This window comes from Prionailurus viverrinus, chromosome A3 (assembly GCF_022837055.1).
Source record: "Prionailurus viverrinus isolate Anna chromosome A3, UM_Priviv_1.0, whole genome shotgun sequence".
Classification (NCBI taxonomy): domain Eukaryota; kingdom Metazoa; phylum Chordata; class Mammalia; order Carnivora; family Felidae; genus Prionailurus; species Prionailurus viverrinus.
Genome location: NC_062563.1, coordinates 117,957,505 through 117,971,851, shown reverse-complemented (window position 1 = coordinate 117,971,851; position 14,347 = coordinate 117,957,505). Strand labels below are relative to the sequence as shown.

The 14,347-nt window shown below is 38.3% G+C and overlaps 1 protein-coding gene across 7 annotated transcripts in view; it reads left to right on the top strand.

The window, feature by feature from the left end:
• The first annotated feature begins 663 nt into the window (after positions 1-663).
• Positions 664-14,347, top strand: part of SPDYA (speedy/RINGO cell cycle regulator family member A) — a 37,879-nt gene continuing 24,195 nt past the window's right edge. Inside the window, exons 1-6 of one of the 7 annotated variants that reach the window (XM_047851430.1) lie at positions 664-1,156; positions 4,234-4,311; positions 5,025-5,106; positions 6,189-6,441; positions 9,444-9,502; positions 11,980-12,065. In XM_047851430.1, coding sequence (XP_047707386.1) covers positions 4,277-4,311; positions 5,025-5,106; positions 6,189-6,441; positions 9,444-9,502; positions 11,980-12,065 — 515 coding nt within the window. In that variant the 5' untranslated portion in view covers positions 664-1,156; positions 4,234-4,276. Of the gene's footprint in view, positions 1,157-1,933; positions 2,004-2,039; positions 2,160-4,233; positions 4,312-5,024; positions 5,107-6,188; positions 6,442-9,443; positions 9,503-11,979; positions 12,066-14,347 lie in introns of those variants that run through there. The other 6 variants (XM_047851427.1, XM_047851429.1, XM_047851432.1 and 3 more) reach the window with 6 other exon arrangements.

Genomic DNA, 14,347 nt, shown 5'->3' with positions numbered 1-14,347 from the left:
GGGTTGCTGAGTAACTAATTGCTGGGAAGTTCCACAAATAGGCAAGGCCACATTCTTTTTAAGTGTAATAATTGTGGTTGCTGAAAAATCTGGAAGCAACCCAAATATCAGAGTGCCAGGTCAAATGAAGGAGGAAAGAAGGGAACCGTCAGGAAAGAAGGGTCCATCCACCCTGGAGTATTATGCATTCAATAAAAATTTAGAAAGATTGTAGTAACATGAAAAAAAAAAAAGGCCATGAGATGTTAACGGGGGAAGAAAGCAGGTTATACAGTAGGTAGAAGGGAAGTGAAGAGGAAAGGATATGAGGGAAAACATTTTAAAGCTATGATGAATCCTTTTATTTACTCAATTCAACATTTACTAATCACCTACTACATCTCAGGCACATGGCCAAGGGCTAGGAGGAGGCCAAAATCAAAAGGTTCCTGTAGAATTTACAGCTTAAAACAGTAGATTAAACGGAAGAGTGCAATATGACCCCTTGTCACAAAGAGCCACACGGTATTCACACCTTTCTTTTTTAGTTTAAGGGGTGTCCCTCTGTTTATTTTAGCCTAGTAGTCACTGTATGGGCATAATAACTGCTGCTGCAAAGTTCACCTCTGATTCTTTTTCTTCCTACTATTGACATCTCTCTTTGTCGAGTACCTGCTGGTGTTTGTGTGCAGGCATCGCGCTTGGTGCTGTGAAGTGGAAGTGAGTTAAGGAAGGCCTGTAGTCCCAGCCCCCCAGGGCTTCTCCATCTAACTGGAGACGAGGTACAGGGCTCGGATACAAGCCAGACTTCAATGAGCGTCCAAGGGAAAGGGGATCAGTTCGGAGGCCAGAAGAGATCTGGGAGGGTGGTGGCTTGTGCCAGAGTCCGGCCCCGAGGGTTAGCAAGGCCTGATAGAAGGCTGGCGGGGCGGCGGGCAGGTGCAGCGGGATCTCGAGCTGGAACGCTCCAGCTAGAGTCGGGGACGCGGCGCGCGCAACCTGGCCCCGCCCCCGGCGGCGGCTCTGTGCGCTGATTGGCCCGCGCCGGCCTCGCTCGCGGTTGGCGGGAGGTCTCTGAGCGGGTAGTGCCGCTGCGGAGCGAGTGGCGAGCAACCGCCTGAGGCCTCGAAGCGTGCCGTGGGAGGCTGTCCGACGCCCAGGCCCCAGGTTTTGGCAGGTATCTTCCGCTCGCGCTCCGGCTTCGGGCCTCGCCGGCCACCCTCCAGTTGCGGCTGCGCCCGGTCCTTCCATCCCTCTCGCCCCCGGCCCCGCCGCCCACCGGGTGTGAGGATGGGACGGCGTCCCGGCCCCCTTCCCCCACACGCTTCGGCCCGCGAGTCTCCTCAGGTGTCCTCGCCGCGACGGGAGCACACCCTCCCGGCGCCTCGGGCCTGGGCTCGGGCGGGAGGCGTACGAGGTCGGAGTCCGCGAGGCTGCCCCTTCCTCGGTCGCTCTGTGGGGACCGCGGAGCGGCGTCGCGCTCCCCCGTGTCGCCGGCGGGCCCTTCCCTGGCGCGCTCGCGGGGAGGAGAGGCCCCGGGGGACGCCGCGCGCCGCCGGCCGCGATCCTCTGGGGAGGAGCCCGCCCCGGTCCGCTTGGGTCCCCGTCAGCGCGTCCTCTTCCAGGAGCCGTGGGGTCGCAGCCGCTGTCCGTCCGTGCCCTGGCCCCGAGCCACCTCCCACAGTTTCCAGCCGCCGGTTTCTTACCCGTCGGCACGGCTGGGGGCCAGCGGGCTTCGATTTTTTTTTTTTTTTTTTTTTAAAGAACCTTTTGAAGGAATTGAACACTTCGACACGGATAAACCCCATGCTATGTGAAAATCGAGGTCCCGCTTGTTTAACAAATTTTGTTCTCGAACACAAGCACGTTTAAAAATACCTCTGGTCTCTGTTACCAGTACCATCTTAACATTTCAGTTATATCGCCGGAGGTGAAATGTGGCTCTCCGGGCACCGTCTGACTCTTCTTCCCTCGAAAAGACACGCCTCCCTGCAAAAAAGACACAGTAACGCTGCTGCCATGTAGTGAGTTTGGGCCACGGATTCAGCACTACGCTCGGCAGATCCGTATACTTCCTTCGCTCGTGAACCGTCCTAAATATGTATTATGAACAACGTCTAAGAATAGAATACGTAATTTTTACTGAATGCTTCTGTGTACCAGGATCTAAGAGCACCTAGGTGTGTCTCGTGTCTTAACATCCGGAGTGAGGAAATGGGTGCTCCCAGGAGTGGTGCTCCCAGGAGTGCGGTCACAACTCACTCTTACGGTTCTGTCCAGCCCAGCTTCCATTTATTCCGACCACCTCATCATCAAAGTGTCTGCTTTTCTCCACCTAATTGCGTGGATTTCTAATCAGACTTGAACTTCTTTTTTTTAATTTTTTTTTCAACGTTTATTTATTTTTCGGGACAGAGAGAGACAGAGCATGAACGGGGGAGGGGCAGAGAGAGAGGGAGACACAGAATCAGAAACAGGCTCCAGGCTCTGAGCCATCAGCCCAGAGCCTGACGCGGGGCTCGAACTCACGGACCGCGAGATCGTGACCTGGCTGAAGTCGGACGCTTAACCGACTGCGCCACCCAGGCGCCCCCAGACTTGAACTTATTGAAACAGCTCTGCCTTGCAATTTTACAAGTGCTGTAGCACCTAGCACTTGGCTGAGGCCAAAAGTATTCAATAGCCATTTAGATGTTAAATTAGAAAAAAAAAAAAAAACATATTTAAAAATCAAAATTATGGAGTTGTGATAATAGCCACAGCAAAGCTTCCAACAGTTTTGCCAAGAATATTTTTTCTTAAATTTGCTGTGTTTTTTTTTTTTTTTAACAGTTTACAGTGTGTGGTTATGATGGAGAAAAAATGCTGTGGTCATTTCCATAAGGATTCTGTTTTTTAAGAGTTATTTTATTTTAGCAAAACGGTGGTAAGCCCATCTTTCTTCCCTAAAGCAATGGCTAATATTTGACCACTAAGTCACAATTTATTTTGCGTATTGACAATGCAAATGCTTGACTTAAATTTTTATAAAGTGTAAGCTTATAAGCTGGGTTTGTTTTCCTGGCAGGGTGACAGTAAGTAATATCAGGCTGCATACCATGATGTTTTATACATGATTTCATTTAATTTTGAAAACACTTCTTTGGTGGTTAAAGGATATGGGCCTTTGGTGTCAGACATTCCTGGATTCAAATCCTAGGTTTATCACTCGTTAATTATGTGACCATGGGCAAATTTCTTCTTCCCCAAGCCTCAAATTTCTCATCTAGAAAATAAGGATAAAATAATAACCCATTTTATAGAAATGTTCTGAGGATTAAATGAGATAATGCATGTGAAACTTTTTACACAGTGCCTGGCACATATTAAGTGTTCAGTGTAAGGCTGCAATTATAAGGAAGTTAAGGTTTCCCCGCCTGCCCTGAATCGCCATCAGATGTTGCTATTAGATTTTTCATACAGGCAGCTGAGTCTCCCAGTACTGATTCTGTCGTATGATTCTGTGCACCACACCCTAACACTCTTTATGTTACCCCCAGAGAAAACAACTTATTTTAGATACCTATAAATTAGCTGTGGTATATTTACCAAAGGGGTGGGGGGAACCCCAGACATCCTATTCAAGTGTGAATTCTGGTACAATTTTTTTTCAGATTGGTGGAGTCCACATAAAAACCCACTACAGGGTTTTGCCATTTGAGTGTAGTTTCTTCTGGTTCCTTCCTTCTTCCCTGTCTCTTACCCTTTCTCATATTTTTAGTTGCCTTGCATTCTTTTCCTCTTGCTTCCATGAGAACTCTATTTTCAGTATATCTAAATGAAGAGCATAATTTAAAACTACCTCAAGGTGGAATACGAGTAAGAATGTAGCATTGATCGCTTCTCTCCTTAGTGTCTCCATAACTTTTCTGCCAGTGTTTGCTGATTAACTTCAATGAATCTCTGGGGAATTTCACAGTTCTTTCTCTATTTCCTCAAATTTCATATGAAGTATGCCAACACATATATAGAATTTAACGGAATACTGTAAAGCTATACTATGAACATATTTATCTATTTGATTGACAAAATTTGCGTTCTGGTTTCATGATATGTCCGTGGTTATCTTAGTATAACAACACTTTTAAAGTTACCTAACATTGAGTAAAATTTACCTTCTGGGAGATATGCCATAGTTATTCTATATTCTGGCACATTCCACCCCCAAGCCTAGCTCCCAGTTTGGGAAGCCTGACTTTAATTTTTTCCATCTAGATTGTAAGGCTGCTCTTACTTCGGGGGGGAAAAAAAAAAAAAGATGCAGATGAGACCTCCAGCTGTCTCCCAGACGAGGTGGGTAGGAAAGAGCAGAAAGTTCTGAAGTCTCAAGGTTCAATTTATCACCCATTCCTTTTTCTATGGAGTTTGTAGCACCCATCCCCAACTCCATAATTGCCTTAAATTTGGTTGGACCTTAGATATAAGAAGAAAGATGAGCGGATGGGAGGGAAGTGAAACAGAGGGAGGAGAGCAATTATAGAATCAATTGAATATAATTTCCTCTGCTTAGTTTTTCATAATCTAGCCCTCTGCTGTCTAATATGATAGCTGCTAGCTACATGTGGCTGTTGGGCACCTGAAATGTGGATGGTGCAACTGAAAATTTTTTATTTTAATTTAAAATTAAGTACTGAAGGAGTGTAAAATATTTGTCCCTTACACACTACTTTACTGTATTGGTAGGACTACTTTTCACTCTCACTATTGGAAATTTAGCATCTGAATTGAGACCTACTATAAGTGTAAAATACACACCAGATTTCAAAGACTCAGTATGAAAAATAAAGTATGTAAAATATCTCATTAATTTTTATGTTGATTATACACTAAAATGATATTTTGGGTATACCAGATTACATAAAACATATTACGAAGATTCATTTGCTTGTTAGTACTTCTTTAATGTGGCTTTAAAAATATAAAATTACAAATGTGGCTCACATTACAGTGGACATTGCTGATCTAGCCCTACTATATCCAATCTTATTTTCCATTCCTTCCTTCAGCAGGGAAGTTTCTGAGGGTCAGGAAGGAGAATCTGTACCTAACTCCTTGAACACCAAGGGAGGCATGGCTGCCTGGGTCACTGTGAGTTATGGATTGCCATGCTTGGGTCACTGTGAGTTATGGGTTCAGAAGTTCTCATTAGGATCTCAGAGTAGTTTCCTGCTTTGCCTATGCATATGTCCATTTCCTACCACCGTATAAAAAAGGTATTACAAAAGTAATACAAACTGTAGTAATAATTATGTGAACTAACTACCACCAAACATGGTAGTGATTATGCATATTGTAAAATATTGATGAATTAACTTTGTTTCTAATTTTATTACAACACTGTACATTCATATACACTTAAAATCAGTCACTCAAATTAACAGTTTGTGGTTATGATAGAGAAAAATGCTGTAGTCATTTCAATAAGGATACTGTTTTTTAAGAGTTATTTTATTTTAGCGAAACAGTGATAAGCCCATCTTTCTTCCCTAAAGCAATGGCTCATTTAACCACTAAGTCATACACTCACAAATTTAAAAATTAGAGTGATCAATTTATGAGAATCCCTCACGTATACCCTACATTTCTTTGCTAGAATTGTTTTTAACTTTTCAATAAATACCAGTAAATGCTTGTTGAATAAGTGATTTTTGTGGCATATCAAAGAATTACCAGTAAGAAAATATTTTGTGTGGGGAGGTGGATTACTTTCAATGTAAGATTTGATATGATAATAATTTATTTCTGGAAATAGCTTGCCTTGTTCTATAAAAAGTTTGAAGTGTCATATAACAACTATATGATAAAAGTATGTCAGTGGAAGCAGAATTTAAAACTTTAGGAAAAAAGAATACCACAAATAGATTATAAGTGCAGCATAGTTTCTCTAATTAACTTTCAAATTTGGTTTTGGGTTCCCTAGTAGTCAAAGCAAAATGGTATACAGGATCTTACTGAGAAGAGAAGGTGTTATCAGTTACCCAAAGGAAACATAGCATTTCTTAGCAATGAATGAAAAAACAATTTCTTATGTGAGTTACTATCACAAATAGTATTTTAGTAGCAAGTTCAATAACATTTTATATGACTGCATCTGGTAATGTCATCTGATTAGTTGTTTTTATATAGAAATGAACAAGAGTGTGGTAAATTATTATGTTTTATTTTTACAGGAATCTTGGGAAACCAAAATGAGACATAATCAGCTGTGTTGTGAGACACCGCCTACTGTCACTGTTCATGTAAAATCAGGGTCAAATAGATCACATCAGCCTAAAAAACCCATTAATCTGAAGCGTCCTATTTTTAAAGATAGTTGGCCAGCATCTGAAAAAAATGCACATAATAGCAACAAGTCTAAACGCCCCAAAGGACCCTGTCTAGTTATACAGCGACAGGAAATGACTGCTTTCTTTAAATTATTTGGTACGTTTAAAATGTTGTAATAGCAGTAATTGTAAGGTACTTAAAAATGAGAGAATATAAATATCTACTTTATTATTTTCATAATAATCAAAGAAGATGTTGTTATTTTCTATGTCAGATTTTCTGTCTCCAATCAATTTGTTTTTGTTTTACTTAGGGTTTTTCTCTTTTTTTTTTTTTTTAATGTTGGATTTTTGTTGTTTTGGATTGCTTTTGGATTTGAAGTTCAGATTCATCTTGCTTCTAGACTACTTAAATCCAAGTGTCAAATGTGAATTCTGAGCAATTCACATTCATAGCATGAGTTTTGTGTGACCTAAGTAAAATACTACATAAAGTCTCAGGTGAGCCAACCATCCCAGTTTGACTGGGCCTGAGGTGTTTCCCAGGATTTTCAGTGCTGAAACTGAGCAAACTGGGAAGGTTGGCCAACCTCGAGAAGTTTCAGTATTATATGTAGGGATTTTTTTTTTTTTCTTTGAGAGAGAGAGAGAGAGAGAAAGAGCACATGTGCACATGGGGAAGTGGCAGAGGGAGAGGGAGAGAGAGAATCTTAAGCAGGCTCCGTGCTCCTTGCTTAGTGGAGCTTGATTCCATGACTTCTGAGGTCATGACCTGAGGCAAAATCAAGAGTTGGATGCTTAACTGACTGAGCTACCCAGGCGCCCCAGGAATTATTTTTTAATATTTTATTTTTATTTAAGTAATCTCTACACCAGGTGTGGGGCTCCAGCTCATGACCCCCAGATCAAGAGTCTCATGCTCTTCCTACTGAGCCAGCCAGGTGCTCCACATATGGGGAATATTGTGGGGTTTTTTGTTTGTTTGCTTGTTTGTTTTTTAAAGCTTATTTATTTATTTTGAGAAAGAGACAGTGTGAGTGGGGAAGGGGCAGAGAGAGGGAGAGAGAGAATCCAAGCAGCTTCTGCACTGTCAGCACAGAGCCTGATGCAGGGCTCAAACTCAGGAACCATGAGATCATGACCTGAGCCAAAATTGAGTTGGACACTTAACCAACTGAGCCACCCAGGGGTCCCAGGGGAATATTTTTAAAAATTATGCTTTATCATCATGCTCATGAAATGAGTTTAAATTTATCTGTTCAGATCATGAGACAATGCTACTTTGCTGACAAATTTCTTAAAACAAGAAACTTTTTTATATTCTAGTAGCCAAGGAAGGGACGAATTTTTTTTTTTAAGGTAAGGTAGTAAGGTAGACAGATTAGACTAAAGGGTAGGATAGATGGATTCTGGTAAATATCTGTAGGAGTGAATCAAGTCATGTAGGTACCACAGTCTCTTAGATCCAGGTAACACGCAGAAGTCAGTTGGGGACAAGAGTGTTTGCCCTGCTCAGAAGACAAAAATCTTAAAAAAATATATATGAAAAAAGAAGGAGGAGGAGGAGGAGGAGAAAAAGAAGGAGGAGGAGAAGAAGGAGGAGGAGAAGGAGAGGAAGGAGGCGGAGGAGGAGGAAAGGAAGGAAGAGAAAGAGAGGCAGGCAGGTGCCTGGGTAGCTAAGTTGGTAAGGGTCTAACTTCAGCTCAGGTCAAGATCTCATGGTTTGTGAGTTCGAGCCCCATATCAGGTTCTGCACTGACAGTGTAGAGCCTGCTTAGGATTCTCTCTCTCTCCCTCTCTCTGCTCCTCTCCCACTCGCACTTTCTCTCTCTCACAAAATAAATAAACCTAAAGAAAGAAAGAAAGAAAGAAAGAAAGAAAGAAAGAAAGAAAGAAAGAAAGAAAGAAGAAAGAAAAAAAGAAAGGGCAAGCTGGTTAAGATTTAAAGTAAAGTAAAATCAGAAGATGAGCTAAAAAGAAAAAATGTAAGTAGTGTAAGTATAATACTCTTAATATAAGTTCCCCCTTCTCTTTATTAAGACTAGTGCAAAACTATTACCAACAAACTTTTCTATTATTCATAGCTGATCCTGAGAAATAGAAAATACCTAGTTCTACCATAAGTAATTTAAGAAATAGCTGGATGCCTGGATGGCTCAGTAGAGCATGAGACTCTTGATCTTGGGGTTGTGTGTTAGAACCCCATGTTGGGTGTAGAGTTTACTTTTTAAAAAATGGAATTAACAAGGCAGAAATTAATTCTAAGAAAATGTGTACTTATTCTTGGAATTTTCCATGTATTTGACCATATTGATATTTCTAGGATGTAAAAAATTAGTGTAAAGAAGTATGTTTTGTTTGTTATTTGACTTAAAATGAAGGGGGGAATAGAAAAAGCAGATTTTCTCAGATTTTCTGAGATAGTTGTCAGTATTCAGACAACTACTCATATATTTGGGGATTATATATTTTGACCTTTTAAAATTGAAGTAAGTACTTTTGACCTACTTTTTGCATATTTTAAAAGTATTTTTGTTAATCTTTTGTCATAATACTCAGTTTTTCCAGAATTAAGTATTAATTGTAAATAGCTAATAAATTATGAATCTTTATATAGACATTTTCATTATTATTTGTATAATAGATAGTTGGACAGAGATAAATAGGTGAAAAGAAGAATTCAAAACTGAAAATACCCTGAGACCTAACAGGGGAAAGTAGTAGAAAGAGTAAAAACAGTTTGAAAATCAGTAATATTCATTTAGTCATTATTTCTTAAAGACTGAGTTATCTTTTATCAGACTCCATTTCTACCAGTAAAGATTGATTTTTGAAAGTAATAAAGAGCTAATCTACAGTTACCCAAGACATCTTTCTCAAAGAGCTATTGGGATAGTCAGGAAACCAAACACTTCTACCATACCCTCTCTGGCCCGAGCAAATCAGATGGGAAACCCAAGAGTAAAAGCCGTAACTTTTTGTACAGTGCTTGCAATGGTAAATGCACCAAAGAAGTGAAAATTACATTTTAGACAGTACTTGTCCAGGCATTTTTGTTTGATTTCTAAGCATCATTTATAATCCCCTATCTTGAAATTAATTCTTCAGAAGGAAACATTCTGTTTTTAAAAGACAAGTCATAGCTATCTTTTGTTCTAGATGACGATTTAATTCAAGATTTCTTGTGGATGGACTGCTGCTGTAAAATTGCAGACAAGGTAAATTTGGTAAAGATGTAATTATTATGTTACTAAACCGTCAGAACTTTAACAAAACCTTATAAGAATTTTCTATCCTATTAATTATTGTTAGGAAAAGGACTAGCCTGCATTGCTCCTTCTAAGGGTAATCCTTATGCATTAATTTTTGAAATTAGCATACATCATAGACTCATTTTATACTTGAGGAATTGCAGAATATTATTAGTTATATTTAAGTGACCTTAAGTCTGGCTCGGAGCCTGGAGCCTGTTTCCGATTCTGTGTCTCCCTCTCTCTCTGCCCCTCCCCCGTTCATGTTCTGTCTCTCTCTGTCCCAAAAACAAATAAAAAACATTGAAAAAAAATTAAAAAAAAAAAAAAAAAAGGGGCGCCTGGGTGGCGCAGTCGGTTAAGCATCCGACTTCAGCTGGGTCACGATCTGGCGGTCCGTGAGTTCGAGCCCCACGTGGGGCTCTGGGCTGATGGCTCGGAGCCTGGAGCCTGTTTCCGATTCTGTGTCTCCCTCTCTCTCTGCCCCTCCCCCGTTCATGCTCTGTCTCTCTCTGTCCCAAAAATAAATAAAAAACATTGAAAAAAATTTTTAAGTGACCTTAAGTCTGTTATCTGATTGAAAACAAGAATCAGTATAGACTTAACATGTTTTGATCAGAATTATAACCTCTTATCAGGCTATGGAGTAATTCTGAATTACTGAATATTCTGAGATTAATTTCACTAAGGCGGTCTGTTATACAGTTAATATTTCATAGGTAAAACAAATCCCAATAATTTTATAGATAAAATTAGGTCCTTGTGTTTTTTATTTCAGAATCTGTGTTTCTAAAAGATCGTCATGATGCTGACTTACATACTAGCGACCATATTTCTGTACTTTTTAGATTTAGCAGAACAGTTATGATCTCAGCTTTATAAATGGTATCTTAGACCAGGTAGTCATATCAGAAAATTCAGCATGACTTCATTTCACACTTAAATTTAATGTCCCATTTAATGTGGGAAAGGTATGAATGGAAGCCTGGCTTATGATTAAATATACATTAAGTTAATATTGATGTGAACTTTTTTATTTCAAGCTTAAGATAACACAGATAAAATCGAAGTTTGGTCTTTTTAATCTCTAATTTTGGAAACTTAATTTTAGAAAATTTCAAACATGTATACCTTGATGTAGAGAAAATAGAATTAAAAAACCTCTATGTGCCTATCATGGAGCTACAGTAATCATCAGCTCATGGCTCTGCTTGTTTCTTCTAATCCTTCTTCCCAAAACTAGACTATTTTATCCATGAATATTTCAAGATGTATTTCTAAAAGATGAGATCTTTTTAAATATAACAATTTTTCTAACACTTCTAAAAATTAATATTAATGCCTTCATATAAAATAGCTGTGTAATAATGTGCATGTGGAGTTGTAAGTTTCCTACTTTACAGTTTTAAATGCATTACAGTAATTAAAGTTGCTGGACAGCAGGGGGCAGTGCTTTTAAAGTAACTAACCATGCATACCGTATTTAAGAGTTCTCTACTGAAAATTATCTTGAAAACTTGGAGTCACCTTTGTAGTGAATCCTGTGAAGGTAGGATAAAAAGGCATTTTATGAGAGAGAATCTAATACATCAGTACTTTAATTGCTTTTAGTTTTAACATATAGAACCTGGACAGTGCCCTAATACCAGGAAAGATATGTCTTTCTAATAACACATTTAAAACACTTTTTTTCTGAAGAAAATAGAGCCATTAGAATAAATTATTCTAATTTCTGATTTGAAGTTATTTTTAAAAGTGAGTATGTGAAATTGCTAAGAGAGTAGACCCTAGGTGTTCTTAACAAAAAGGGAAAAAAGATAATTACGTGAGGTGAAGGATATATTGATTAACCTGTTTTTGCTATTCACTTCACAATGTATATAACAAATCATCACACTGTAAACTTTAAATATATACATCTGTGTCAATTATACCTCAATTTAAAAATCCCTCCCACAATGAATGAATGAATGAATGAATGAATAAAAAATGAGTATAGGTATCTGCAATTAACTGGAAGGAGTCAGGAAAAAATTTTTGTATAGATACATATGTCAAGCCAATGTGGCAACACACTAACAATTGATGAACCTAGGTGAAGGATGTATGGTTATTTGTTTTATTATTATTTCAACTTCTCTATGTATTTGAAATTTAAGATAGAAAAAAATTAGGGTTTTGGTTCAAAAAATATTGGCAATAATAAAATTTAGGAGTTCTTCCTAATCTTAATCATGATAAATGGTTCAGAACTATTTCTTACCATTCACATGGATTACAGGAAGCCAGCAAATAAGGACCCAAATAAATAGGTAATTCTGTAATAAAGATAGATAATGCTTTATTGTTTTTAGCTTATTATTCATCTTAAAGATAACTATCTTAAAGCAGTTTTACGTATGAACGTAAAACATTAATATTAACTTTTACTTTTTTCCCTATAGTATCTTTTGGCTATGACCTTTGTTTATTTCAAGAGAGCTAAATTTACCATAAATGAGCATACCAGGATAAATTTCTTTATTGCTCTGTAAGTATGCTTTCTACTAAGTGATTTTTGTGGTCCTTATTTATAATATATATGATAACTTATTTAACAGTCTGTTTTGGGACATTTGGCTGGCTCATTAGGTAGAACTTGCGACTCTTGATCTCTGTGTTGTAAGTTCTGGCCTCACATTGGGTATGAGCTTACTTAAAAAAATAAGTAAATGAAGTTAACATTGCAACCCATAAAAAAATAAAACAGAGGCTTTTAAAAACCTGATGTATATCCTTGAATAGGCTTTATATATAGAAGTTATATATTTTTTTACTTTAATAGAATATTTTTATGTTCTTTTCACTGATCTTATCCTGCCATATGCGTAAGATTTATTTCTCAGTATTCCACTTGGGTTTGTATTGTATCTTTTACATATTTCAGAGTGCTCCATATAAATTATCCCAAATTCTCCTCTTTTGGACTCAGATATGTTTTAAAATCCAGAATATTCGGTTTGAAATTTCCAGTAAATTTATAGCAAAAATCATCGTCATTGGGGCACCTGTGTGGTTCAGTCAGTTAAGCGTCTGACTCTTGTTTTCAGTTCAGATCATGATCTTGCAGATGATCTTATGGTTTGTGGGATCGAGCGCCCTGTTGGGCTCCACCACACAGTGTGGAGCCTGCTTGGGATTCTCTCTTCCTCTCTCTCTCTGCCCCTACCCCACTCATGCACATGCGCATGCTCTCTCTCTAAAATAAACTTAAAGTCATCATCATTTTCCTTTTACATGAAACAACTTGTGGAAAATGCTACAGACATACTAATTATAGATTTTTGTCTGTAACCTAGAAGTTATTCATATCTGGGGTGCCTCTGTGTTGACAGCTTGGAGCCTGAAGCCTGCTTCGGATTCTTTGTCTCCCTCTCTCTCTGCCCCTCCCCCACTCGTGCTCTGTCTGCCTCTCTCTCTCTTTCAAAAGTAAACATCAAAAAACATTTAAAAAAAAGAAGTTATTCATATCTGACACCTTTCTTTAGTAACCACTGACTCTTTTACTTAACACACTGAACTTTGACCAAGGAATATAGCTGTTTTTTCCAATGCTTCTATTCTTCTATTGACTTTATATTGGATTGTTCATACTAGCTTTGATACTAACCATTTCTGTTAAATGGTTTTAATAACATGGCTTTCCAGCCTATAGGTCAGAATTATACTAGAAGCAGTGTTTAAGAAAATGTATCTCAATCTCGAAACTTTTTATACCCAGTACCTGGATATAATACTGCAGTTGGGAATGTATGAATATAATTTTAAGTACTTAACTAGGGAACTACATATAAAAAATACTTAAGTTGAATACCCCAACAACTGTTTGCACTGATGAGTGAGTTTTTACTCAAAGTCTATTTAATTCAGACTCAAAGTGTGATTCAAGAAATAGGACTAGAAGAAACTGATCTCTCCTTGTATTTAGAAGACATATTTCCCCATGCATAAGGGATAATGAACCTTATAAAATTTAGTGATGATTGATAAACTGTGGGAATATAATAGTACTAACTAATACTGAGTGTTATGTGCAGGACACCACAAAAATTGTTTTTTTTATAAGCTCCTTGAATCTTCTCTGTGAGATACATTATTAAATTCTCTTCATTCTACATATGGGGAAATTGAGACTTAGGAAGGGAAGTACTTCCAAGTCTCACAAAAGTTAGTAAGTGGCAGGGCTGGGGTGCACAGTCAGGTGTGACTTGCCCGTGGCCAAATTTAGTGATTAACCACTAAGCTACATTGCTGTTAACATGTCTCCTTAGTATTATATTATACCTCTATGTTGATACAATATCTATTTTGTAGTTTTTTCTACCTGCAAATTAAAAACAAACCAAAAGAAGCTTTCTTTTTAATTCTTACAAATGCCTGAAATTGGATCTGTTTGACATTTTGGTAATGTTATTACCAGTAAAGTAAAGCAGCACGAGTTTACCATGTAGTAGTCTGTATAACATGGATTATAATTTCCATTTTATATCTAATCATACTTTTTTATATATCCTGACTCAATAATTCTCAGTAAATATTTTCTTAGCGACAGTTCTTTTTTTTTTTTAAGTTTATTTATTTATTTTGAGAGGTAGAGGGAGAATCCCAAGCAGGCTCCACACTTACAGCATGAAGTGCAGCACAGGGCCTGACGCAGGGCTCAGTCTCACAGTTCCTGAGATCTTGACCTGAGCTGAAATCAAGAGTCAGATGTGTAACTGACTGAGTCACCCAAATGTCCCAGTTAGCCACAGTTCTAACTCAAGTTCTTTT